The sequence below is a fragment of the Phoca vitulina genome, unplaced genomic scaffold (assembly GCF_004348235.1).
Source record: "Phoca vitulina isolate PV1807 unplaced genomic scaffold, GSC_HSeal_1.0 scaffold7, whole genome shotgun sequence".
NCBI lineage: Eukaryota > Metazoa > Chordata > Mammalia > Carnivora > Phocidae > Phoca > Phoca vitulina.
In genome coordinates, this window is record NW_022589710.1 from 1796527 (window position 1) to 1821502 (window position 24976).

Consider the following 24976-nt stretch of genomic DNA (forward strand, 5'->3'; position numbering starts at 1 on the left):
TTAATTTATTTATTTACAGAGGGCATTGAGTATAGCTGGATGTTTAATTAATTTATTTATTTACAGAGGGAGTTGAGTATATAGCCTGATGGTCAAAGGTCCAGGCTCTGAGGTCAGACTACGTGGGGTTGAATTCTGGCTCTGCAAGTTACTAGCTGGTTGACATTAAGCAAGTTATTCAACGTCTCTGAGCTTCAGGTAATTATAGTTCCTACTGGATCGGATTGTGTGGGCCTGACTCGAAAGAAGTCATGAGAGGCGCCTGGGTGGCTCAGTCGTTAAGTGTCTGTCTTCGGCTCAGGTCATGATCCCAGGGTCCTGGGATCGAGCCCCACATCGGGCTCCCTGCTCAGCGGGAGGCCTGCTTTTCTCTCTCCCACTCCCCCTGCTTGTGTTCCCTCTCTCGCTGTATCTCTCTCTGTCAAATAAATAAATAACATCTTTAAAAAAAAAAAAAGAAAGAAAGAAGTCATGAAAGAATGCAGCGCATTTCCAGGCACAAATTACGTGCTTCACTAGTGATAGGCACTCATGCAATAAACATTACTGTGTTTTCTAGATCACAGCGTATCTGTAGAGCAGAGACAAACGATTTAACTACTACTCGGTGAAACAGCTCTTCCTTCTTCTGGTAAATCCCTGCCCCACCCTTTCCTCCCAGGGCCCCTTCAGTGACTCACCCCTCAGGTATTCTCTCTTCTCTCTCCCAGACAAATGTCCTGAGGGAGGGATTGAGGAAGTCAGTTGTGTCCCTGCCTGTGTAGTCTTGGGGAGAGAGGACTTTGGTCCTGGGTTTCTAGCTTCTCAGCTGAAAGGTACTTGAGTTTTGTGCCCGACACAGAGGTGCTCCCCGTTGTTGACTGGAGGATGGGCTTTGGGCCTGAGGCAGCTACTTTAGTGCCCCGGGCCACATGTCCTCGGGCCACTTTGGATTTGAGCTGTGGTTGCTCGGAGGGTCCCATAACCCTGACAGTGCCTCATGCAACAGGCCTGTCTCTGCCTCAGTTAACAGAAGTGTGGTGAGAAGAGTGGAGGTAATGCTGAGGGCCGTGCCTATGCGGTAGAGGACACGGGCCAGTGCCCCGGCCTCCTGTCCTTTGAGGGTCAATTCTGAGGTGCGTTCTATAGTTCCACAGAGGGTCTCTGGCTGGACTTGATGAGGGAACAGAAGGCTAGCTGAGGACAAAGTGGAAGCTGACACCCTACACCCCCCCCCCCTTTGGGATATATGTGACATTCCTCAGGCACTCCGGGCTGCCCTAAAGGAAAAACAAATGGTTAACTGATAGAGATTACAGTCCTGCAGGACAGGAGTCTCCCTCAGTTTACAAATGTCCTAGTGATTTACAAGAAAGAAGCTTTCTTATCAATAGCCTAACTTCCAGAGACCCATAACTCAGTTTCCTAAAGCCCTAGAATCAATCACCCTCCCCTCCATAAAATTAAGGGATGCTGAGGCAGAAGGAAATGTAAATAAAATTGTATTTCTTTTAAACCTAAAGCCCATTGACAAGGACGTGTGATAGGAGGAATGTAACATTCCTCCAGGAAACTCCCAACTGTCTTCATGTTAGTGCCTTGGCTTGACAATAACCAGGCCTCTAGTATCCTGAGAGTCTTTAGCATATGACAGTCCTTCTGGACACCCCCTTTTTCCTCACCTCCCCAACTCCTGAGTATATTATCAGCCACCCCTCACAACCCCAGGGGCAGCAGCTCTTTCTGCCCACGGGTCCTGTCCCTGTGCTTTAATAAACATTTTGCACCAAACACATCTCAAGAATTCTTTCTTGGTTGTCAGCTCCGGACCTCACCCCACCGAACCTCACATGTATTCTAAAACTTCATCAGACTAAGCTCCGTATCAGTAGCTAGTTCAATATGTACTTGTCGATTGGCCTTTTCTCCTTCCCTGACTCACATTTTCTGCTTCCCCCCCCCCCCCCCCCGCTCCTGATCCCTGGGACCACCCTGCAGGAAGTCTCCAGTTCTGGTCTCAGGCACTGTTTTCAGGAGAACACAATCCAAGCCCTCTGCCCTGTTTCCTCCTCATTGTTTCTCCTCTGATTGTCTTTGTGACTAGGATTCCTCCCTGTCTGCAAGGAGAGGGGAAAGGAAGGGAACAGAAAGGAATCTAACTGCCTCAGAGATGGGGCCTAATTGTATTCTGGCATCTAGGATGGGCTAGGACTCTGTCTGTTATCTCCCTCAAATTTTAGCAACAAACCTGTGAGGTGTATTACTATTAGCCCCATCTTCTGGATGAAGAAGCTGTCCAGAGGCTGTGAGAATTTAAGTAACCAGCTCAAGGTCAGATGATAGCTTTAAGGCAGAGCAGATTTTAAACCCAGATCTCTGGGGCGCCTGGGTGGCTCAGTTGGTTAAGCGACTGCCTTCGGCTCAGGTCATGATCCTGGAGTCCTGGGATCGAGTCCCACATCGGGCTCCCTGCTCAGCGGGGAGTCTGCTTCTCCCTCTGACCCTCCCCCCTCTCATGCTCTCTGTCTCTCATTCTCTCTCTCGCAAATAAATAAAATCTTAAAAAAAAAAAAATTAAGATTACTTTCTAATTCATTTAAAAAAATAATAATAAAAAATAAAAAATAAAAATAAACCCAGATCTTTGCTCTTTTAGCTACTTGCCTTTATGAGTGAGGTCCTTTGATAGAATCTGAAAGCAGGACTTTGAATCAAGTGAGACTATTGGGTTTTTAAAAATATTTTAATAGCTTTATCGATGTAGAATTGATATTCACTAAACTGCACGTATTTAAGGTGTACGGCCTGATGAGTTTTGACATATGTTTATGCCCATAAAACCATCACCAAGATTAGGATGGGGAACGTATTTATCACACCACAAAGCTTCCTTTTCAATTTCTCCCTTCTGCCCTTCTATGCCATTCCCCATTTCCCGGCAACCACTCATCTCCTTTCTGTCACTTTAGATTGGTGTGCATTTTCTATTTATTTATTTGTTCATTCATTTAATTAATTAATTTAATTTAAGTATTTATTTCTTAAAGTAAGCTCTAGACCCAATGTGGGGCTTGAACTCATGATCCAAAGATCAAGAGCAGCATGCTCTACCAACTGAGCCAGCCAGGTGCCCCGCATTTTCTCCTTTAAAGATTTCATTTATTTATTTGAGAGAAAGAGAGAGCGAGAGAACGACAAGGAGGAGCAGAGGGAGAGAGAAACTCAAGCAGACTCTGTGCTAACCCTGGAGGCTGATGTGGGGCACGATCTCAGGACCAGGAGATCACAACCTGAGCTGAAACCAAGAGTTGGATGCTTAACCAACTGTGCCACCCAGGCACCCCGGAGCATTTTCTGTTTTATATAAATGGATCACATAATTTGTATTCTTTTTTGTCTGGCCTGTCACTCAATGTGCTTATTTTGAGATTCACCCATATCGTTGGGTGTACCAATGATTCATTCTTTTTTATTGCTTTGTAGTATTCCTTCGTACCACAATTTCTTCATCCATTTACCTGTTCCTGGACAAAATTTCTGGCTATTACAAATAAAGCCCCTATGAATATTCACATACAAGTCTTTGTATGGGCATATACTTTCACTTCTCTTGGGTAAATATCGAGGAGAACCCTGCATAATCAAGGTCAGGACAACAGAAGGGAAACCAGTGAGAGAAACAAGTCAGCAAGGCAGGAGCAGAATCAGGAGACAATCATCAGAGTCAACCGCTACTGAGAAGGCACCTAAGTTTGGGGTTCCCCCAAAGAAGAGCCTGAGCACAGTTTTAGGTGCAGGTAGACTTTCAGGGAGGGATCGCAGGAAGCAGGAGTGAGGGAACTGACAGAGTAAGACAGGGAAGGAGGAAAAGCCAACAGAAGTGTGTTTTATTGAGATTGCAGTTGTGGGCAAAGGAAGCTCTATTCCAGTAGAACTGCCAAATTTAGAGACTGCCTCCCAGGATTATCCACATGAAAGATGGGAGGCTGGAATATTCATTCGCCAAGGTCTGTAGACCTGGCTCAAAGATTGCACCTGGGACACTAACTCCTTGGCATTTCCTGGCCGTGTTTGCATCAGAATAGGCAAAGAGAGGGGTGGTATGCAAGCTCCCATTGTGTGGAAAAATGACCTGTGATGGTTAATTTTATGTGTCAACTTGAAGGGTAATTTTGGATGAGATTAACATTTAAATCAGTGAATTTTGAGTAAAGCAGCCTTCATAGTATGGGTAGGTGTCATCTAATCAGTTGAAAGAATTACCTAGCGGACTGCCTTCAGACTCCGTCTGTGCCAGCACTTCTCGGTCTCCAGTCCGCTGGCCTGTGGGCTGGAACTGGGATCTCAGCTCTCCTGGGTCTTAAGCCTGCAGGCTCACACTGCAGATTCTGGACTTGACAGTCTCCATAATTGTGTGAACCACTTCTTTGTAATACATCTCTAAATATATATTTACACACACACACACACACACACACACCCTATTGGCTCTGTTTCTGTGGAGAGCCCTGACTCATACAGCCCTGAAGCAGAATGTAAGTCGAGGTGCAGACTTGAGGCAGGACGCTGGCCGTGTAAGGTGAGCATGGCCTCCCTCACACAGAACTGTCCACCACACCTGCGCCTGAACCCAGAGATGTGAGGAGCACGCACATCTGCTAGAAATGATGAACAAGGTGAAGACAGCCTGTGGGGTTTGGTAGCAAAGAGGACTTTGGTGACCTTTGTGAGGGAAGTTTTATGTTTCATTTTGAGTGCGTTAGTGAGTGTGTAGGATCTGAGGAGATAGAAGCAGAGAGCAGAGAATCCTGTTGAGACATTTGGTAGTAAAGGAAGGAAAAGAGGAACTGATATTAGATTAAGCAAGGAGAAGGATCAAGGGATTCTTTTCTTCTTTTTTTTAAGGGGGGACGACTTGGGACCCTGGAGAAGAGGGAGTGGTAGTAGAGAGGGAAGAGTCGCAGACCTAAGAGAGGGAGTAAGGACCCTGAGTAGTGGCAAAGGGTGGGCTTCAGGGGCGCTGGTAGAAGGATTAGGCTCGCACCAGAGATAAGGATATAATTTTATAAAAAGTAAAAAAAGAAAAAAAAACCCAAATAGGAAACACGTGAAGATAGTACGTTGTGCTGAAGAGATAGGAAGGAAAGTAGTTTCCATCTGCTCAGACAAGTAGGGAGGAGAGATGTAGTGCAGAGTAGTGGGAAGAACACAGATCTGGAGTCAGACTGATAGACCTGGGCCGGGATTTAAGCCTCACCATTTCAGACTTGTTTGTCTTTCGGAGAGAGACAATTTCCTTATACATTTTATACAATGGGGAAACTAGTATTTGTTTAAGGTCAACAGATGGATAGAAGTATATGATGCATATTTACTGTACCTGACACATAATGGGCATTCAAAGATAATTATTATTAAGTAGAGCAATTCTCTGAATGGGAAAAATTAGGTGGGACTTGGGCATGGATCAGCTCCTATGGGAAGTGAGAAATAAAGACGATCATTTGGATTTTTTTCCGTTCTAGATTTTACATTTGCTTAATAGATTTTATTTCTCTGCTGAAATTTTCCATCTTATCATTTGTTTTCTCAGATTTATTAATTGTAGTTATTTCAAAATCCATGTCTTGTAATTCTACTATCTGGTTCAGCTGTGGGTCTGTTTCTATTGAGTATTTCTTTTTTTTTCTGCTTGGTTTTCGGCCATTTAATGATATCTTCTCGTATGCCTGGTAATTTTTTATTGAATGACAGGTATTTTGTATGAAAAATCATAGAGATAGACCTGTCTCTGGATAATACTAGGTTTCTTCAGAGATAATTCTTTTTATTTCTGGTAGGCAATTAGAATAGAAGAAAATCACTTTCCTCCAGCATGGGGTCCAGCTGATTTGAAGCTGCATTTCAGTCTTAGTCTGGGCTCTTCCATTTCTAAATTATCCTTTGTGCCAATTATCAATTAAGTCTCAGCTCCAAACCCACCCTCCACTTCCTGCTCTGCGATATTGGAGCTGGATTCTGTAACTATTTCTCTTTTGCCAGTTGGCACAATGTTAAACATTGCCAGTAGAGGGTGCTGGAGGAACACTGGAGGAGGAAGAGGTCTCTTCCTAGTTCTGGGGTTCCTTTGGCCAGGCTCCAGCGGCGTGTACAACTTGTTCAGGGCAGGCTCCTGCAGAGCAGTGCAATTGTCAGGGCCCAGGGACCAACAGCTTTGCCTGGCACCTCCTTGGGTGGCTTCTCAGTGAATTGCAGCTGATGAGGCACCTTCCCCTAAATGACTGGACAGCTTTGCAGTGAGTTCTGAGGAGCGGCATCTCAGCATCTCAGTGATTCTTCTGCCAGCTCGTGAGTCACAGTTCTCTTAAGTGAGGTCTGGATCTCAGCCCTGGGAGTTTGGGGCAGGGTGGTGGTCTTCCTTGACATTTTATTCCAGCCCTAGAGATAGTGGCTCTTTCTTGTATCTGTTATTCCTGTCTTCTTTAGAGTTCTCTTTTCTTCTTACTAGCCAATCGCTCAGTACTCTAATACCCTATTATAGTTGAAATTTTATATTGAACTTTCCTGGTTCAAATTCTTGTGTGATTTCTGTCTCTTGATAGAACCCTTACTGATACAGCTTTAGTCTGAGGGTATAAGTTCTTCAGGGGCCCTAACTGAAATCCAGGGGTTTTAATCAGGGTCCTCCTTCTTGACAGGTCTTGAACTCCGATTTTTGTTTTCTCAGTACAGTAACACTGCTGAAATTTTTTTCTCAGACTCTTACCTAATAATTGGGGACCATTATTCTGTCTACCACATCTTGTTTCTCATGAACCATCTATTCCAGTATTGGATAAACAATACCATGTATTAGTCACCAGGTCAAAGTACAAAGAGCACTTAACCTCAATATGATATCTCCATGACAGTGAATTAAATGATTGTTCAATAAACCTTTTCACTAATAGGTAGGATTGTATGCAGAGAATATGTGGGACATATGGACTTGGATATGGAGTAAAGATTGAGCAAAAGGAAATGAGACTCCTTCCATATTCTAGCAAAGCAAGCTAGATGAGATTCTAAGGGACCAGGTAACAGTTCCTATAGAACAAGTTAAAGGTGATGAGGGATGTGGAATTTTAAGGCTTGGTTTTGCTTCCGATGGTATTGGATCGCTAAAGGTGGAAGAATAAAAAATCTTAGAACACAGAATATCAATCTGAAAGCGCAGAAGAAAATATAGCACAGTGGCATGCACCTTTCTCTGTAGATGTCAGATATAAACTGATCTTGCATACTGTTGAACTGTAGATAAATTTGCAACCTTATCAGGATTCTGCAGTGATTGGGGTGTCTGGATGGTTCAGTCGATTGAAGGTCCAACTCTTGATCTCTGCTCAGAGCTTGATCTCTGCACAGATCTTGATCTCAGGGTCGTGAGTTGGAGCGCCGAGTTGGGCTCCGTGCTGGGTGTGGAGCCTACTTTAAAAAAAGGGGGCGGGGGATTCTGCAGTGAAGGTGAGAATAATGATCTGGAAAAAGATCAAGGTCTTGACAATCCAAATACGGACATAAGAGGGGCTCCTGGCTGGCTGAGTTGGTGGAACATGCGACTCTTAATTTCGGGGTTGTGAGTTCGAGCCCCATGTTGGGTGTAGAGATTACTTAAAAATAAAAAAATCTAAACCCCCCCCCCCCAAATATGGACATAAGAAAAGAACTAGGAGTCTTGGGAAAACCCAGTCTCATAGTCTTCTTTGAAATGTTTTTTCATTGTGTCCCTCTTGCAGAAGGGAGAGTGCTTTACTGTTTTGCACCCCATACCTCACTTCCTTTCCTGTGACCAGGATGAATCAGAGGGTGAGAAACAATAACATGTCAAAGTAAATAAGAATGATATTCAGAAGGAGCTGCAGGAAATTTCTAAGGCAAAATCTGGGGAATTCTATGTGATCATGAAATTTAATGTGTGTGATCATGAATTTATTAAAAATGGCAGAACATAATTTTATTTTTTTTAATTTTATTTTTTTATTTGAGAGAGAGAGAAAGAGAGACTGAGAGAAAGCATGAGCAGGTGGAGAGGCAGATGGAGAGGGAGAAGCAGACTTCCCCACCAAGCAGGGAGCCCGATGCGGTGCTCGATCCCAGAACCCGAAGGCAGACGCCCAACTGACTGAGCACCCAGGGCTCCATAATTTTATTAAAAAAATTTTTTTTATGGTAACAAGATTTTTGCGTTTATTTATTTATACTTCCAAGATTTTATTTATTTATTTATTTATTTATTTATTTATTTATTTATTTTTGTGAGTAAAATGATAGAAGTTTATTAAGTGAAGATACAGAAAAAGCTCTCAAGAGTGAGAGGGGTCCCGACAGGGTTGTCCCAAGATTTTATTTAAATTCAAGTTAGTTAACATAGTGTAGTATTGGTTTCAGGAGAATTTAGTGATTCATCACTTACATATAACACCCAGTGCTCATCAAAACAAGTGCCCTCCTTACTGCCTATCACCCTTTCAGTCCATCCCCCTGCCACCTCCCCTCCAGCAACCCTCTGTTCTCTATAGTTAAGAGTCCTGACAGAACGTAATTTTAGATTGAACCAAATTGATTGCAAATTGGTCTATAATATATATTGTGAATGTATAATGTATATTGTGAATGCTTAGCCCACAAAAGCTCAGCATCTGCCATTTTAAATGTCTCTATGGTTTTGCCTTTTGCATGATAATTCAGGAGAAGCATACGTCTTGCTGAGACTTGAGAGAATAGTGTCCCTGGTTACAGAGAGAGGACTCTTGCTTTAGACAACATCATGGACTGCATCCCTAAAATAGGATAACCATAAATCTCATTAAGCTGTTTCTTCTTAGCTATAAAATGAACTTGATTTGTTCTGTGTAATACATAATGAGGATAATTATGTAGTAAGTCAAGAAAATATCCTGTATTAGAGGAAAGAGACTATGTATGTAATTGGAATTTATGGATAATCCCCAAGTCCCATTTCTCTAGTTTGCAGAGGCTGCTAATTGGCTCCAGGAGTCTTTCTCCCCATTTTCCTTAGTAATAGAACATGACATTTTTAGCTAGACGCATGTCCACTTGGAATAAACACATTTCCCAGCCTCGCTTACAGCTATATATGTGGTCATATGACTCTAAATTCTGGCCAATTGGAAGTAAATATAAATGGTGCGGGGATGGAGAGGGTGTGTATTCTTCTGCTCTTCTTTTTTCTTCTTGGTTTAGATATGGTCATGATGGCTGGACTTTGAGCTGGATCCTTTATGGGTCTTCCATGAAGTGGAATGCTAGGGATAGTGGAATAGCAAGATGGAAGGAGCTTGGAAGCCAGATAGTTGTGGAGCTGCCCTACTAAGGGCAACATGGCAAGTACTGATAGAGAGAGAGAGCGCGAGCGCAAGTGAGCCATCAAGTTCCAGACAAGACCTGTATTCTTTTTATGACCTAGTCTTGAAAGTTAATGTATGCCATTGGTCGAGGCAGTTAACAGCCCCCGGTCAGAATCAAGGGGGAGAACATAGACCTCTCATCTCTGGGTAGAAGGACTAGGAGTTACACTGTAAGGAGGGTATGTTGAATGGGATTAAACACATATATCTCTGGAAAATTAAGTCTGTCACAGCCTGCCTGTTAGTCATAGCAATTCACATCCCTCCCATAGTCATCCCTTCCCCTTAAAATCTTCAAGTCTAGGATGCCTGGGTGGCTCAGTTGGTTAAGCGTCTGCCTTCAGCTCAGGTCATGATCTCAGGGTTCTGGGATCGAGTCCTGCATTGGGCTCCCTGCTCAGCGGGGAGCCTGCTTCTCCCTCTCCCTGCCACTCCCCCTGCTTGTGCTCTCTCTCTCTCTGACAAAAAAATAAATTAAAATCTTTGGGCGCCTGGGTGGCTCAGTCGGTTAAGCGTCTGCCTTCAGCTCAGGTCATGATCTCAGGGTCCTGGGATCGAGCCCCGTGTCGGGCTCCCTGCTTGGCAGGAAGCTTGCTTCTCCCTCTCCCACTCCCCCTGCTTGTGTTCCCTCTCTCGCTGTGTCTCTCTCTGTCAAATAAATAGATAAATCTTAAAAAAAAAAATCTTCAAGTCTAATCCATCATGGCACCAAGCTCAGGTGCAAGGGCCCAGATCTCATCACCTAGCTACTGGACCTCAAGCTTGAGCAAACAATGTATAACAAATCAACCCAAAACTTAGTAGCTCCTTTCAGGTATATATTATCTAATTGGGAGATAAGATGTAAACATGTGAAAAGTTATATACTAATAAAAGGGTTTAATAATAAGCAATGCAACAGTTTTTTTCTAACTATATATCTGTTGCTTTGTGTAAAGAAAAATTTCAAAATTAAAATTGATAGTCATAAAAAAGAATGACGTACTGATTCCTATGGCATGGGTGAACCTTGAGAACATTATGCTAAGTGAAAGAAGACAGGCACAAAAGTTGACATATTATATTTATATGAAATGTCCAGAATAAACAAATCTATGGAGACAGAAAGTTGGTTAATGGATTCCAGTAGTTAGGGGAATGGGAGAATGGAGAATGACTACTAATCACCCTTTCTGGGGTGATGAAAATGTCCTGGAATTAGATATATATGGTGAGGTTGCACAATTTTGTGAATATACTAAAATCTACTGAGTTGTATGCTTTCAAAGAATGAATTTTATGATATATGAGTTATATCTCAAAAACATTTAAAATTATTTTTAAAAAAAATTTTAAAGATTTTATTTTTATTTGAGCTAGAGCAAGTGCACAAGTAGGGGGGAGGGATAGAGGGAAAGGGAGAAGCTGGCTCGATCCCAGGACCCTGAGATCATGACCTGAGCTGAAGGCAGGTGCTTAACCGACTGAGCCACCCAGGCGCCCCAACATTTAACATTATTAAAAAGTTTTCTTTGATCAACCACTGAGTGAGATAGATGAGCAAATCTGGCTCTATTGTCTATATGGGAAGATCAATTTTTACAAAGTCATTGACAAATTTGCAAAAATTAAGACCTGGAACAGAAATTATAATGTTATAATTTATTCTTAGACCAATATGTAAATGTTTTTCCTTTTTATTTAAAATAAAAAGTATACGTATATAATTACAATTATTAACCCATTGCTTTTTTCCTTTCTTGTACTATAACACACACACACACACACACACGTATATACCTATAGATGTGTGTGTTATATATATGCATTACTGGCATATAGTACTGGCATTACTATGAGCATATTAGGTCAATAAAAGAAAATTTGTACTCTCTATATTTCTTTTCTGGCCATGATTGTGTTTCATATCATGATTAATACTGAAAATAATTTTTTGTTACAGAAGAGATGGGCTTTAAAAATGATATATATACTTCAGTTGTCAAATGTGTAAGGCTGATGTTAGATGCTGTTATTGAGAGTCTAAGTCAGAAAAAAATCAAGGTCTAAATTGGGATGGCAATGAAGGGAATAGAAAGGAAGTAGATAGATATCGCATGAATAAAACTGATACTTTTCTACAGTTATGGGGGCAAAGAAGAGGGAGATGTCACGGAAGAAATATATTTCCAGCTTGATAATAACTGGCAATTCTTGGGGGCTTGGTTTATAAGTATAGGTACCCAATGCCTAGAACTGCCTCTGAACATACATATTTTTTGTCTGAATGATCTTGTACAGGACGCATCCTGGCTGCCTCATAGACTCTCCATCCATCTTCTTACTCTAGCTGTTACCGTGGCAACCAGCCGCTTGCAGGTGTCACCTGACAGTATCTGCTCCCAACTACAGCTCCTTTCTTTGCCTTTGCCCAGGGACTCCTTTGCTGCAGCCTTGTGGGGCATCTGCCATTCTTGACACTTGTGTAAATGTGGAAGAGTGAGGGGATTAACACTCAAGGGGCAACTTTTGACCACTGGGGGTAAGAGTGAGTGGATAAATATTCCTCTCTATGTCTCTTTTTATACATATTTTTTTGATTTTTAAAAAATTATTTGAGAGAGAGAGTGAGTGAGAGAGAAGGAGCAGGGGGAGGGGCAGAAGGAGAGGGAGAAGCAGACTCCCCAAGGAGCAGGGAGCCTGACGATGATGACTACGTGGGGCTCAATCCCAGGATCATGACCTGAGTCAAAGGCAGACACTTAACCGACTGAGCCACTCCTCTCTCTGTCTCTTGAATCACATTCTATATGGCTCACAGAAGGTTCCAGTGGGACAATGTTCCAGTTGCTCAGACAGCGACCAGCTCAGTACCACATCCTTGGGCCTGCCTTCCTTGTTTCCCTCTTCCCATTCCCCACTGGCTTGTCTCTCAGGATTGCTTTCCACAGTAAGCTGCCCACATGTCATTCTTGTCTCAGGCTCAGCTTTTTGGGGAAGCCCAGGCAAAGACTGATCTATGTAAGATGTGGCATGGATGAAGGAGTTAGCACTGGTAAAGGACCCACAGACCTAGCTGTGTCACTAACCTCCCTTGAAGAGATGGGCATGTTTATCACCATTTTCAGATGCACATGTACTGACAGGAAAAGATCTTCAAGCCATTTGTTAACAGAGAGAAAAAAAAAAGCAAGTCAAGAAAAATGCTTGCAGCAATGGTCTCATGTTCCTGAAAAGAGCAAGTGTGTGTACATATATGCTAATAAATGTATACAAAATAGTGGACTATCACGATTTACTATATAGTTTTGTATGGCTTGAGTCGTTTACAAGGAGAATGTATCTGTGTAATTAAAAACAAAACAAAACAAAACAAAACAAAACAAAACAAAACAAAACAAAACAAAACAAAACAAAACAAAACCAAACCCAAAAACAATATCGTCCCTCCAAGGTCACTGAATCAAGCCTGGGAAAGTGCAGAGTAGAGGGCAAAACGCTCCACCAACACAAGGTGAGACAGCCGAGCTGTGCTCAGGTTTGCCCGCTAGGGGACAGCGGAGCGAGAACAAAGGCAGGCGGGCGAGAAACCTGGGACCCGAAGGGAGGGCGGCTGGGTCTTTGTGGTCGCCAGGGAGCGGAAGTGTAGGGCAATCTAAACCTACAAATACCCGCTCTTCCACAGGCAGGACAGTGTAGAAGTCATAAATTCCATCCCTCTGCCGCAGCCCAGACGGATCGGAGGGTTTTCAGACTCCGGGGGCCACCCCCCTCCACTTCCCCGGAGAGAAGCTTGGCACTCTGAGCGGTCTTCAGGCTCGTTCGTACCACTTTTGCGCTCAACAACTCTCAACTCTTCTCCTCTGTTCCCCACCCTCCCCCCGAAACCCGCAGAGGGGAAATTGAGTCACTGGGAGGCGAGGCCCGAGTCGCTAGGGGAATGTGCGCCGACGCCAGCCCTCAGGGCCTTCCAGATGCTTGGAGGAGGGGAGGGTTCTCCAGGAAAATATACAAAGGGGGGGTGAGAGGGGGAGGTGGCTGGCTGGGCAGTTGCTGAGCCAGACACATGGAGAAACGCTGCCCAGGATCAAAGGAAATATGACATTTGAAAAGAATGTGCGCGTCTGCTTGTACAGCGGAGGGGGGCGTGGGGGTGGCTTGTGGGGAATCAGGGGCCGGACTGGGGTCTCTACCCGTGCCCTTCTAGCCTCCGCTTCCCTCCTCCCTCTGCACCCCCCCCTTAGGTGGAGGCTGGTCGCGGGTCTCAGGGTGTTCCTCGCTCTCCCTCCCCGTGGGTCTCTCCTTCCTTTATTTCCGAGATGAAGCTGGAAGGGAAATGTAACCCGAGGAGACCAACCAAAGGCGGGGGGGGGGGGGGGGAAAAAAAAAAAATCAAACCAGGCCGCCTCCCCGCTCGGCCCCGGGACATTCTTCTCTCCCCGCCGGCCTGGCCTCTTATCCCCGCCCCTCCAGCGTCGCGGTCCTGGGCTCCGAGCCGGAGCAGCTCCGCACGTCACTGGGGTCCCCGGGGGCTGGGGGGGTCCCCAGGGCGGGCCAGCGGGAGGACGGGAGGGAAGGGAGGGGAGCCGCCTCGGCCGCGGCGGAGCTCCGGCCCGCCGGGCCAGCCCTCCCCTCTTCCCCTCTGCCCCGCAGAGCCTGTTTCTCATTAGAGTAAAGGGCGCGGTCCCCGCCCGGCTCCCGAGTGTTTGTAAACGTCTGACCCGAGGGCCGTAGCTTAACCGTTTAGGTGCGGGGCTGGGGCGCCGCAGGGGGTGCAGCCCTGAGCTGGAGGGATTTAGATTAAAGGTCGCTGCGGCCTGTTAGAGAGGTCTGAAGTACACCTTCGGTGCTGGTGGTGGGGCGGGGAATGGTACCTCCCACACCCCGGTCCGCCTCCCGAGTCAAGAATCTCCTATCTAATTCCCTCTCATGCCAACAGGGCCCCACCATGCCTGCCCTTCCTGGAAACGCCAGTCCGAGTCTTCCTTCCTCCCCCCGCCCAGGTGACAGGTGTCCAACCCTGGGGCCCACAAGGTCGCCGGGCTCCGGGCTCCTAGAAAACCTGGCTAGGATTTTTCAAGCTAGTCGGAGCGGGATGCTATCGGATCAGAGATTCATTCCAGACTACGGTTCTAGGGAGTAGGGAGCCGACTTCCCGTGGAGGCTAATTAATGGCCCCTCTGGGTGGCTGGGAATAGGGCAGCGGTAAAGCCCGGCCTGGATCACCGCCCAATCAGGGGCTATGGACCTTTGAACAGTTCCCCAAGACGCCTAAATGTTCTTCAACTTTGAGGGTTGGGGAGAGACGGTGGCTGAGAGGGCTGACTCGGTTGGGCTTCCAGAAAGTCCAGGCAAGGCGGCTTCAGGGGAGCGATGACCTTTTCCTTTTCAGAGCAGCCTGTAGCCACTCTGAACCCCAGAGGCCACTGGGCCTCAAGGCTTGGAGGGAAAGGGGCGGAGAGGTGTCCTTCCTTGAGAGTTGCTGGCTGCACAACTCTTCAGAACTTAAGATCTCCCTGGGCTCTCCACACTATAGGCCCAGGATGTATCCGCTTTAAGGCGCTCGGACCCGGAGCCCCCGAACTTAGACTAAATTGGGGGTGTGTGTGGTGGTAGTGCTCCCAGAGGGATATGATTGTCACGAGTGCGGGCCAATAAGCTTCAGTAAGGTCGCACCACGCTTGAGGGACCGTTTTTCCAATTCAGTTTTGTTCCTTTTTTTTTTTTTTTTTTGGGGGGGGGGGGCTGGAGAGAGGACAGGGGGGGGGAGGGTGGGGGAGAACGAGGGGCGCGTGGTTTTCCCATCTCATCCCTGGAGGAGGGGCTGGAGCATCCCGGGCAGCCAATCAGGGACAGGCTGGGGGGGGGGCGCTTTGAAGAAGTTTGGGGAAAAAAGTTTGGAAAAGTTTCTATAATAACGAGGGGGCGTCCGGAGGGAGGAGGCAGCGGCGGAGGAGGGGGCGTCTCAGAGGAGGGGAGGGAGGGAGCCACGGGTGAAGATACGGCAGCCTCCTGAGCTCCCCCCCTCCCACCCAGACCGGGACCTGGGGGCTCTGGCCGGCTCCATGGGGGCCGCAAGCTGCGAGGATGAGGAGCTGGAATTTAAGCTGGTGTTCGGGGAGGAAAAGGAGACCCCCCCGCTGGGCGCGGGGGGGTCGGGGGAAGGTTAGTGCGGGGCTGGGAAGGGGTCTTGGAGTCAGTGAAGGAAAGGGCCCGGGGATCCCGAGTCTGGGGATTTTAGGGCAGCGAGCCTGGGGTGGAGGATGAGGGGCTCAGAGGTGGAGGGGAGTCGCAGGGCACCGGGGTCTGCGGAGGTGAGGCTGGGGGCCGGGCACCACTTTCTCCTTTTTAGGTCGTGACTGGGGTGGGGGTGGGGGTGCCGCTGGCTGCGCGCCGCCTCTCGGCTGGGCCGTCTGTCACTGGGATGGGGGGCGGGCGGGAAGAGCGGCCCCGAGAGCCCCGGGCTCCGCCAGGGGAGGGGGGGGGTCTCTGGACCGTGCGGCTGGCGGACCGGGCCCTGGGCCCGCGGACCCGACGCCGGGGGCTGGGGGAGCTCTCGGGTCCCGCCAGGGCGCCCCTCCCCCTCCTCCGCCGGCCGCAATGAGAGGCAGATGGCGGGGACTAAGCCGGGGGCGGCGGCGGCCGCTCTCACGGAATCCGCGCTGCCCGCGCCCCCCTCCCCGGGGCCGGGCTCGGGCCCGGCACGCAGCATCCCCTCCGCTGCACCCCCGTCCCCAGATGGGGGGAGCGAGGGAGGAGCCACCTCCCCTTGTCCCCACAGCCCCGGCGCCCCCCCCTTGGCCACCGTTGCGATGGCAACTGGGGCTCCTGCCAGCACCGTTTGGGGGTTTGGGAACCGCTGCTAATTGGGTTCATGTGTGAGTCGCCCCCAGCCCAGCCCAGCGCCTCCCTAAACACGCCTCCAGGCCCAGCTCCAGCCCCTCTCCAGTCGCCTCCTTCACCTTAAGACCCGCCCCGTCTGGTACCCCAGGTCCCAGGGCCAGGGGCTCAGGAGTGTCAGGTTCTCCGAGTGGGAAAAGGCCTGGGACGTCTGGATCTGTGTACTCCACCTTCTGAGGTCCAACTTTGCTTTTGTCTTTGGGGCTCTGAAGGGCACCTCAGGGACCCCCCCTACCTTATTCTGAGGAGGGGGTGGCATACAGGACTCGGAGGGCTGGCCACTCAAGGGACCCAGACATCTCACCTGCTTCTCTTTGTCCCCATCTCCTGTGGCATCCCTCTCTCTGTCCTCCTCCCTTCCCATTTTGACAGAACTGGACTCAGAGGACGCCCCGCCATGCTGCCGTCTGGCCCTGGGGGAGCCCCCTCCCTATGGCGCTGCCCCTATTGGCATTCCCCGGCCTCCACCCCCTCGGCCTGGCATGCATTCGCCACCACCCCGCCCGGCCCCCTCACCTGGCACTTGGGAGAGCCAGCCTGCCCGGTCAGTGAGGCTGGGGGGCCCGGGAGGGGGTTCCGGGGGGGCTGGGGGAGGCCGTGTTCTTGAATGCCCCAGCATCCGCATCACCTCCATCTCTCCCCCGCCTGACCCACCGGCTGCGCTGGAGGACAACCCCGATACCTGGGGGGACGGCTCCCCCAGGGATTACCCGCCGCCAGAAGGCTTTGGGGGCTACCGAGAGACAGGCGGCCAGGGCGGGGGCCCCTTCTTCAGCCCCAGCCCCGGCAGCAGCAGCCTGTCCTCGTGGAGCTTCTTCTCGGATGCTTCAGACGAGGCAGCCCTGTACGCAGCCTGTGACGAGGTGGAGTCCGAGCTGAATGAGGCAGCCTCGCGCTTTGGCCTGGGATCCCCCTTGCCCTCGCCCCGGGCCTCCCCTAGGCCGTGGACCCCCGACGATCCCTGGAACCTGTATGGTCCGAGCCCCGGAGGAGGCCGGGGGCCGGAGGATAGCTGGCTACTCCTCAGCGCTCCTGGGCCCACCCCAGCCTCCCCACGGCCCGCCTCTCCATGTGGCAAGCGGCGCTATTCCAGCTCGGGAACCCCGTCTTCGGCCTCCCCAGCTCTGTCCCGCCGTGGCAGCCTAGGGGAGGAGGGGCCCGAGCCACCGCCACCACCCCCATTGCCTCTGGCCCGGGACCCTGGCTCCCCCGGCCCTTTCGACTACGTGGGAGCCCCACCGGCAGAGAGCATCCCGCAGAAGACCCGGCGGACTTCCAGCGAGCAGGCCGTGGCCCTGCCTCGGTCTGAGGAGCCTGCCCCGTGCAATGGGAAGCTGCAGGCAGGAGCTGAGGAGACTGCGGCGCCCCCCGGGGGGCCTCGGAAGGAGGTGGCCGGCATGGACTACCTGGCCGTGCCTTCCCCGCTGGCTTGGTCCAAGGCCCGGATTGGGGGACACAGCCCCATCTTCAGGTGAGGAGTGTGCCTAGCCCCACCTGTGTCTCCAGCCATCCCACTGAGGGAGCAGGAAGGTCAAGGGATGGGTTTGAAGAAAGGTCCTGGTTCTCTGCCCTTGGCATTTCAAAAGAGAATCTGCGACCAGCTTGATGGCTGCCATCTACCCAGTTTTGGGGAGAATTATCAAACCAAACCAAACCCAAACCCCACCCCCTCCAGACATAATTTGCAAAAGGACAATCACTCCCTGTGGACGAATAAGGAAAAACCTCCCTACCCCCCAGGAGAACCACTTAGGTGAAGAAGGAGTGCCTCTAGGATGTCCCCCACCCCCAGCTCTGTGCTGGCGCTGGCTGGGCATGAGCCTGGCTGGATTTCAGCCCTGCACTGGGTAGCAGGAAGTCTCTCTTCCCTCACTTAATTTCTAGGGCCCTGACTCATTGATTAAAAGTGTAGCTGCTAATTTGAATAAAATAGCTTGCAAGTCCAAGAATTCATATTAAAACAAGCAGGGCTTATAGTTCTTCCACCCCTTTCACTCTCAAAGAACCCTGCCCATTTCAAGAATCCTAAATCTGGGGTTGTCAGATTGAGCTGGCTCCATCTGGGGAAAGAAGCCTTAATGCCTGTTCCCCTGGGTTCCTGTAGGGCAGGGTTGTATGGGGCTGTGGTGGGCACCGTAGGATGACTTAGCAGCATCCCTGGCCTCTATCCACTAGATGCTAGTGGCATCCTCTCCCCTAGTTGGGACTCCCCAAATTGTCTCCAGACATTGCCAGCCACCACCTGGAGGATATCTTCGAGCTCAATACAGGAAAATTGCCCATCTGTAACCCCCAGCTTTCTGGACCTGACCTGTCCGGCCCCAACTAGAGGAAAAGGTGCTGGAAACAGTCCTGGCTTCTGTCAGTCACTGGCTTGCTTGGCCTGCTGTATTCTACTCCCCTGGGGCCTCAGTTTCCTTATTTGAAAAACAAAGGGGTGAACCTCTGAGGACTTTTCTGGTCTGAAGTGGTATTCCTTTACTTGACTCTTCCCATCCAGGTCTGGGGATTAGGATTAGGTCTAGGTTCACCTCTGTATCCAGGTGAATGAACCCTTGCCACCCCAAACCCTGTGCTCAGAGCTGGAAAGAAGGGAGTCTCAGGCCTGGGGCCATTTTCCACACCCTCATCTCAAGGGGCTCTGAGAGGGGTGTCTCCTATTTCCCCTTGCTTCTGGGCTTTTGGACTGTTTTATTTCTGCTGTGATTTCCTTTCTCCCATACCCACACCCCCTCCTCCCTCACATCCCAGGGAGCTGGGCCCAGTGCTTCTCCGACTGGCGTCTGAGGCTGCAGATGATCAGTGCTCTTCTCTCCTCTCCAGGACCTCTGCCCTACCCCCGCTGGACTGGCCTCTGCCCAGCCAGTATGAGCAGCTGGAGCTGAGGATCGAGGTGCAGCCTAGAGCCCACCACCGGGCCCACTATGAGACTGAGGGCAGCCGAGGGGCTGTCAAAGCCGCCCCTGGTGGTCACCCTGTAGTCAAGGTAAGGGGCAGAGGGCAGGCCTGATAGCCTTTCTCTTCTCCAGTCCCAGATCCCTGCAGATGGGCTCCAGCTGTGCCGACCCATGGCACTGCCCTTTCCCACACTCCCTCTCAGCATTGACCCTGCAGGCAGCCTGGGGGAGGGGCTGGAGTTAGGGGAGGAAGGGTGCACTTCAAGGACCCGGATATACTTTCTATTTCTCTGTCCCTCCACCCCGCCCCCCCTCCATTCTTCCCATGGGACACCAGCCTCATGTCTACTCTGGAAAATGGTGGTGTGCCAGATGTGGGGGAGGGGTTAGGCTGAGGCCAAAGTTCACTGGGAGTTAGGTTGTCTGTTGAGTTGGGGCAGTCTCTCTTGGAAGATTTTCCCCTTTGCCCAGCCCAGTTTGGGCCTTATTCCAAGAATAGCACTGTGAACTCCAGGCCACGTTTTCTCCACAGCTGGTGCCCAGTTCCCCCTGGGAATCCCTTCCAGGATATCCTTTATCTTTCACCATCCTCATCCCCTGGTGGACTGAAAACCCAGGGATGGATGAAGGATGAGACAGTGGGGATTTCAACTGGGTGGCCTCTCTCTCCCTCTGCCAGCTCCTAGGCTACAGTGAGAAGCCCCTGACTCTACAGATGTTCATTGGCACTGCAGATGAAAGGAACCTGCGGCCTCATGCCTTCTATCAGGTGCACCGTATCACGGGCAAGATGGTGGCCACGGCTAGCTATGAAGCTGTCGTCAGTGGTACCAAAGTGTTGGAGATGACCCTGCTTCCTGAGAACAACATGGCAGCCAAGTAGGTCCCCATTTCACTTCCCCTCAGGCTTCGGGCTTTAGGACCAACTTTTCCATGAGGTCTAAGCTAGTCCCATTCTTCCTCTTCCCAGAGGAGCTAGACATCACCCCTAGGAGCAGGTTTTAGGCTTCTCACGATCTAGAAGAGGACTTTGGGGGTTAGGGAGCACCTTGGAGAGACCACCTTTGATTAGAAAATCACCCCCCACCCTCAAGGCTCCCAGACGAAGTCATTCAAGGCTTTGGATGAAGGGTGGGGGCTTCCCTCTTATGGGGGCATCACTATTCTGGCTTCAGCTGGGAGGGCTTGCCTTCCATTCTCTGCCTTCAGCATTGACTGTGCTGGCATCCTGAAGCTCCGGAATTCAGACATCGAGCTGCGGAAGGGGGAGACAGACATTGGGCGCAAGAACACACGAGTGCGGCTCGTGTTCCGGGTGCACGTGCCCCAGGGCAGTGGGAAGGTGGCCTCGGTGCAGACAGCATCAGTGCCCATTGAGTGCTGTGAGCAAAGAGGCCCTGCGCCGGCTCTGTGTCTCCTGCCGCTCCTTCTCTGTGTGTCTGTGTGACTTCCCATGTCCTCTGCGTCGTGTCCTGTGTCCTGTCTGTCCTAGGTAGCCCTGAAAGGGACTCAGCACTGATTTCTCTTATGGAGGGGGTGGGGGCAGTGTTCTAATTTATCCCTGCTGCAGACTCTGTCTCTGGGCTGGACTAGAGTGGCCCTGGCCTCCATCTGTCCCTGGGTGGCTCTGTGTCCCTGTTTGGGTAACTCTGGCCTTTGGTGACCTTGTTCATCTCTCTCTCTCTGCCCAGGCTCCTTACCTGGTCTGTGTGACCCCAGGGATACTGTTGATTTACTTGTGTGTCTGCTGCTGAGGAGGACTCCTCCAGGGTCCTGCGGCAGTTATTCCAAGGAGGGTGGGGGCAGAGGGTCCTGTCCTCTTGTACTCAGCCCAGCCAGCTTCTTTCCTGCCCTGCTCTGCAGCCCAGCGCTCAGCCCAGGAGCTGCCCCAGGTAGAGGCGTACAGCCCCAGTGCCTGTTCCGTGAGAGGAGGAGAGGAACTAGTGCTCACTGGCTCCAACTTCCTGCCAGACTCCAAGGTGGTGTTCATCGAAAGGGGCCCTGGTGAGCACCCACGGGGGCGGGGGGCAGGCAGGAAGAGTTTGGACCGCGCAGCTGAAAGATCTCTGGTGCTGTCCCTAAGCTAGCAAGTGGAGCCTCTGTTTCCTCATCTGTAAAAGGGAACAGAGAGACTGCCCTTCCCATTGTCCTGTCTGCTTCCCATGGGGAGGTGGTTGTGACAGCAATCTCAAAGGCTCTAGAGAGTGGGGGAGGTCCCTGGCTGGCTCAGTCAGTGGAGCATGCGACTCCTGGTCTCGGGGTGGTGAGTTCCTGAAACCCTCCTGAGTTATGGGCCTGGTAGCAGTTATGGGCCTGTGATTACAAAGCCTGTGAGGGGCCTCAGGGCAGCTGCAGGGCTGGAGAAGGGGAGACTGAGGGGTCTGGGTAAAACCACCACCTCCCCTAACCCTGCCCATCAAGAGCCCCAGCCCCTACACTCAAATTTAGCACCCTGAGACCATGTCAAAGCAGGTTCAGAGGTTCTAGATCTTGAGATTGGGGTCTCGTGGTCTTCCTTCAAGCTAGAACCCTTTCCTACCCTTGAACTTCATCCCAGCACTGTCATGGGAGGGCATGTTTGGAGCTGGATGGGGGAGGGGGTTCAAGAGTTGCCTCCATTATGAATTCTCTCTGGTTCCTGGGCTGGCCCTGCCATTTCTCTTGGTTTCAGTTTGCTGCCTCTTCCATCCAATTGAATAAACACTCAGTGGGCTCCTCTGTGAGCCAGGCCCCGTAGGGGACTTCTGAGTCTGGCCTTGGCTCTAGCAGGAGGGGAAATGGCAGGGGGCATGGGGCAGGGGCCCTGGAGCTGGGCTGGAGCTCTCTGTTCCTCCTGCACAGATGGGAAGCTGCAATGGGAGGAGGAGGCCACAGTGAACCGGTTGCAGAGCAACGAGGTACCAGGGTCACTAGGGCACCCACCCCTGGGGGGTGGCAGGAGAAGGCAGGAAATTCACAGCTCTCTCTCTTGCCCATGGGAATGGAGTCCAGAAGCTACCTTTTCTTTTCCGGAGGAGGTGGCCTGGCTGCCGTAGAAGCAGGTTCATCTCGAGGGAATGAACTTTGCTGTTAAGCAAATGAAAAAAGCCAGGAGGTGGAGCTTGGGTCCTTGGGAGGGCTGGGCTGAGCCTGGGTCCCTGAAGGCTCCCTGCCTCATCCTGTGCCCTTCCCCAGGTGACGCTGACCCTGACTGTCCCCGAGTACAGCAACAAGCGGGTGTCCCGGCCAGTCCAGGTCTACTTTTATGTCTCCAATGGGCGGAGGAAGCGCAGTCCTACCCAGAGTTTCAAGTTCCTGCCTGGTACGCTCTAGGACAGCCCACAGTGGGGGGGTGGGGATATGGAGAGCTGAGGCAGGGGCAGAGGGATGCAGGGCCCTCATGGTGAGGGGCCAAGCTACGGCTGAAGCCTGGAGATGGAGAGGAGGTTGGAAGCTGTGCAGTAGGGAGATAGCAAGCCCTCTCACCAGTGTGTCCTCCTGCTTTCCCTCCTACCTAGTGATCTTCAAGGAGGAGCCTTTACCCGACTTGTCTCTCCGCGGCTTCCCTTCAGCACCTGGCCCTCCCTTTGGCACTGACATGGACTTCTCACCACCCAGGCCCCCTTACCCCTCCTATCCCCATGAAGACCCTGCTTATGAAACTCCTTACCTGTCAGAAGGCTTCAGCTATGGCACACCCCCTCTGTACCCCCAGACGGGGCCCCCGCCATCCTACAGACCTGGCCTGCGGATGTTTCCTGAGACTGGGGGTGCCACCGGTTGTGCTCGCCCATCTCCAGTCTCCTTCCTTCCCCGGCCCTTCCCTAGTGACCCCTATGGAGGACGGGGCTCCCCATTTCCCTTGGGGCTGCCATTCCCTCCTCCAGCCCCCTTTCGGCCTCCACTGCCTTCATCCCCACCGCTGGAAGGCCCCTTCCCTCCCCAGAGTGGTGTTCACCCCCCACCTGCTGAGGGATACAATGAGGTAGGGCCAAGCTATGGCCCTGGGGAGGGGGCTCCGGAGCAGGAGAAATCCAGGGGTGGCTACGGCAGCGGCTTCCGAGACAGTGTCCCTATCCAGGGTATCACGCTGGAGGAAGGTGGGTGTGCGACTGGGGGCTGTGAGTGTGAGTGTGTGCAAGAGTTTGCTCTGCATGTTTGCTGAGGGCTGGAGTTTGGCTTCCCAGAGATGGGGCGTCCTCGGTCCCTCAGGGCCAGTCGGAGGGTCTCAGGAGGCAAGTGCTTGGTGCATGTGGCCGCCTGAATCCAGTTAAACTTAGTTCCGAAGGGTGCATGGAGTACCTGCCCCCGCCCTTCTGCCTCTGCTCTCTGCCCCAGATCAAAAAATCTCAAGGCTGGAAGCACTTTCAAGATCATTCAGCCTAGCTCCCTCAATTTGTGGATTCAGACACCATATTTCAGAGAGGGGCAGGGGCTTGCAGAGGTCCCAGTTGAGCATATTTCCCCTTGCCTCAGCTTTCCCCTCCACGTGGTGACTGGTCAGGATTGGTGGTGAGGAGCCTTGGTATTTTGTGTCTCCTTCCTCCCACTGGCTCCTCCCGCCCGCAGCGCTGCTGACAGCCACTGCCCTAACGTTGCAGGCCGAGCCGGCAGGAAAGGGCTGGGATGGGGGCCTGGGAGCCCACGTGGATGGAATTGAGCGAGATTGGATTGGGACCAGGTATCAAGACACATTGGGGAAACTGAGGCCCAGTGGAAGAGAAGCCAGTAGAGGAGGAGCCTAGAGGCATCCTAGACTGAGGCCTGCCTGGAATGGATTGGGGGTCTCTGGAGAAGGAGGGGACCAGTCCCTAGCCCAATCTTTCAACTGCCCCTCCTTTACAGTGAGTGAGATCATTGGCCGAGACCTGAGTGGCTTCCCTGCACCTCCGGGAGAAGAGCCTCCTGCCTGAAGCATCGCCTGGCAACCCCAGCTCCCCCCAGCCTTGCCCACTTTCCCTTCCTCCTGGGGTGCTGGTTCCAGAAGCTTGGGGCCGATCTAGCTCCTCTTTCTCCAGCTTTTGCCTCCTCTCCCCTGCCCCTAGCTGAGGTGTGGCCCTTGGGCCTGGTGCTGCCTTGGAGGGCCAGGATGGGAGTGGGGTCCGAGGCCGGGAGTGAGGACAGACGGGAGTGAAGGCTGTGTCTAGTTGTGTACAGGCCACGGTGCTGGGAGGCTGGGGACAGCTTGATGGATAATAAACTGCTCACTGACTAGTGCTTCAGGCTCCAGAAGTCTTTGGAGAGAGAGATGGGGCAGCTTACTCGAGCCCTGGTCCAAGGAGGCCTAGGGGTTGTATCCCAAAGAGTTTCTCAGTGGACGGGTGCTGGGAAGGTTTGGAGGGGCTCCAGAGCCTCCCCAGCTGGGGTGAGGTTGGGGGCCAGGGCTGGAGGAGGCCTGTCCTCCATGGGAATTCAGATTGTTTAGGAGCTTTGGGATGGGGCCCAGGGATTTGTGCATTTTCAAGTTCCTTTCTCTTGCCGCTGCTCAGATCATTCTGATTCATAGTCAAGGTCCCGAAACACCAGTCTAGTCCCTTTCCCCCATTTATAAAGGAGGAATCCCAGGCTCAGAGAGGGAAAAGGGGCTTGTCCAAGGTTACACAGCTAATCAACTAGCAGGTTGAACAGCCACACTTCTGGGCTCCTGTCCCCAGCCGCCTTCAGATATCCTGACCCCTGGGGCTCAGGCCCCAGTGAGGCTTATCTCCCTGGAATAGGGTTGGGGGTGAGGGAGGGCTGGCATGGATCCATCTACACTGGATTCTCCCACCTCTGGGGACTGTGAAGACATTCTGGAAAGGTCTGTGCTTCAGAGGTAGGCTAGGAAACCAAACA

General features: G+C 51.2%; 1 protein-coding gene across 1 annotated transcript; it reads left to right on the forward strand.

Moving 5' to 3' along the window:
* Nucleotides 1–5689: 5689 nt before the first annotated feature.
* Nucleotides 5690–24310, forward strand: NFATC4 (nuclear factor of activated T cells 4). The gene is given in 14 exon segments (XM_032404552.1): nt 5690–5702; nt 8461–8489; nt 14021–14036; nt 14267–14368; nt 15402–15530; nt 16638–17736; nt 19089–19251; nt 19842–20041; nt 20372–20544; nt 21026–21166; nt 22004–22059; nt 22337–22463; nt 22660–23241; nt 23987–24310. Coding segments are annotated over 14 exon segments (2898 nt in total). The 3' UTR covers nt 24055–24310.
* Nucleotides 24311–24976: the final 666 nt, after the last annotated feature.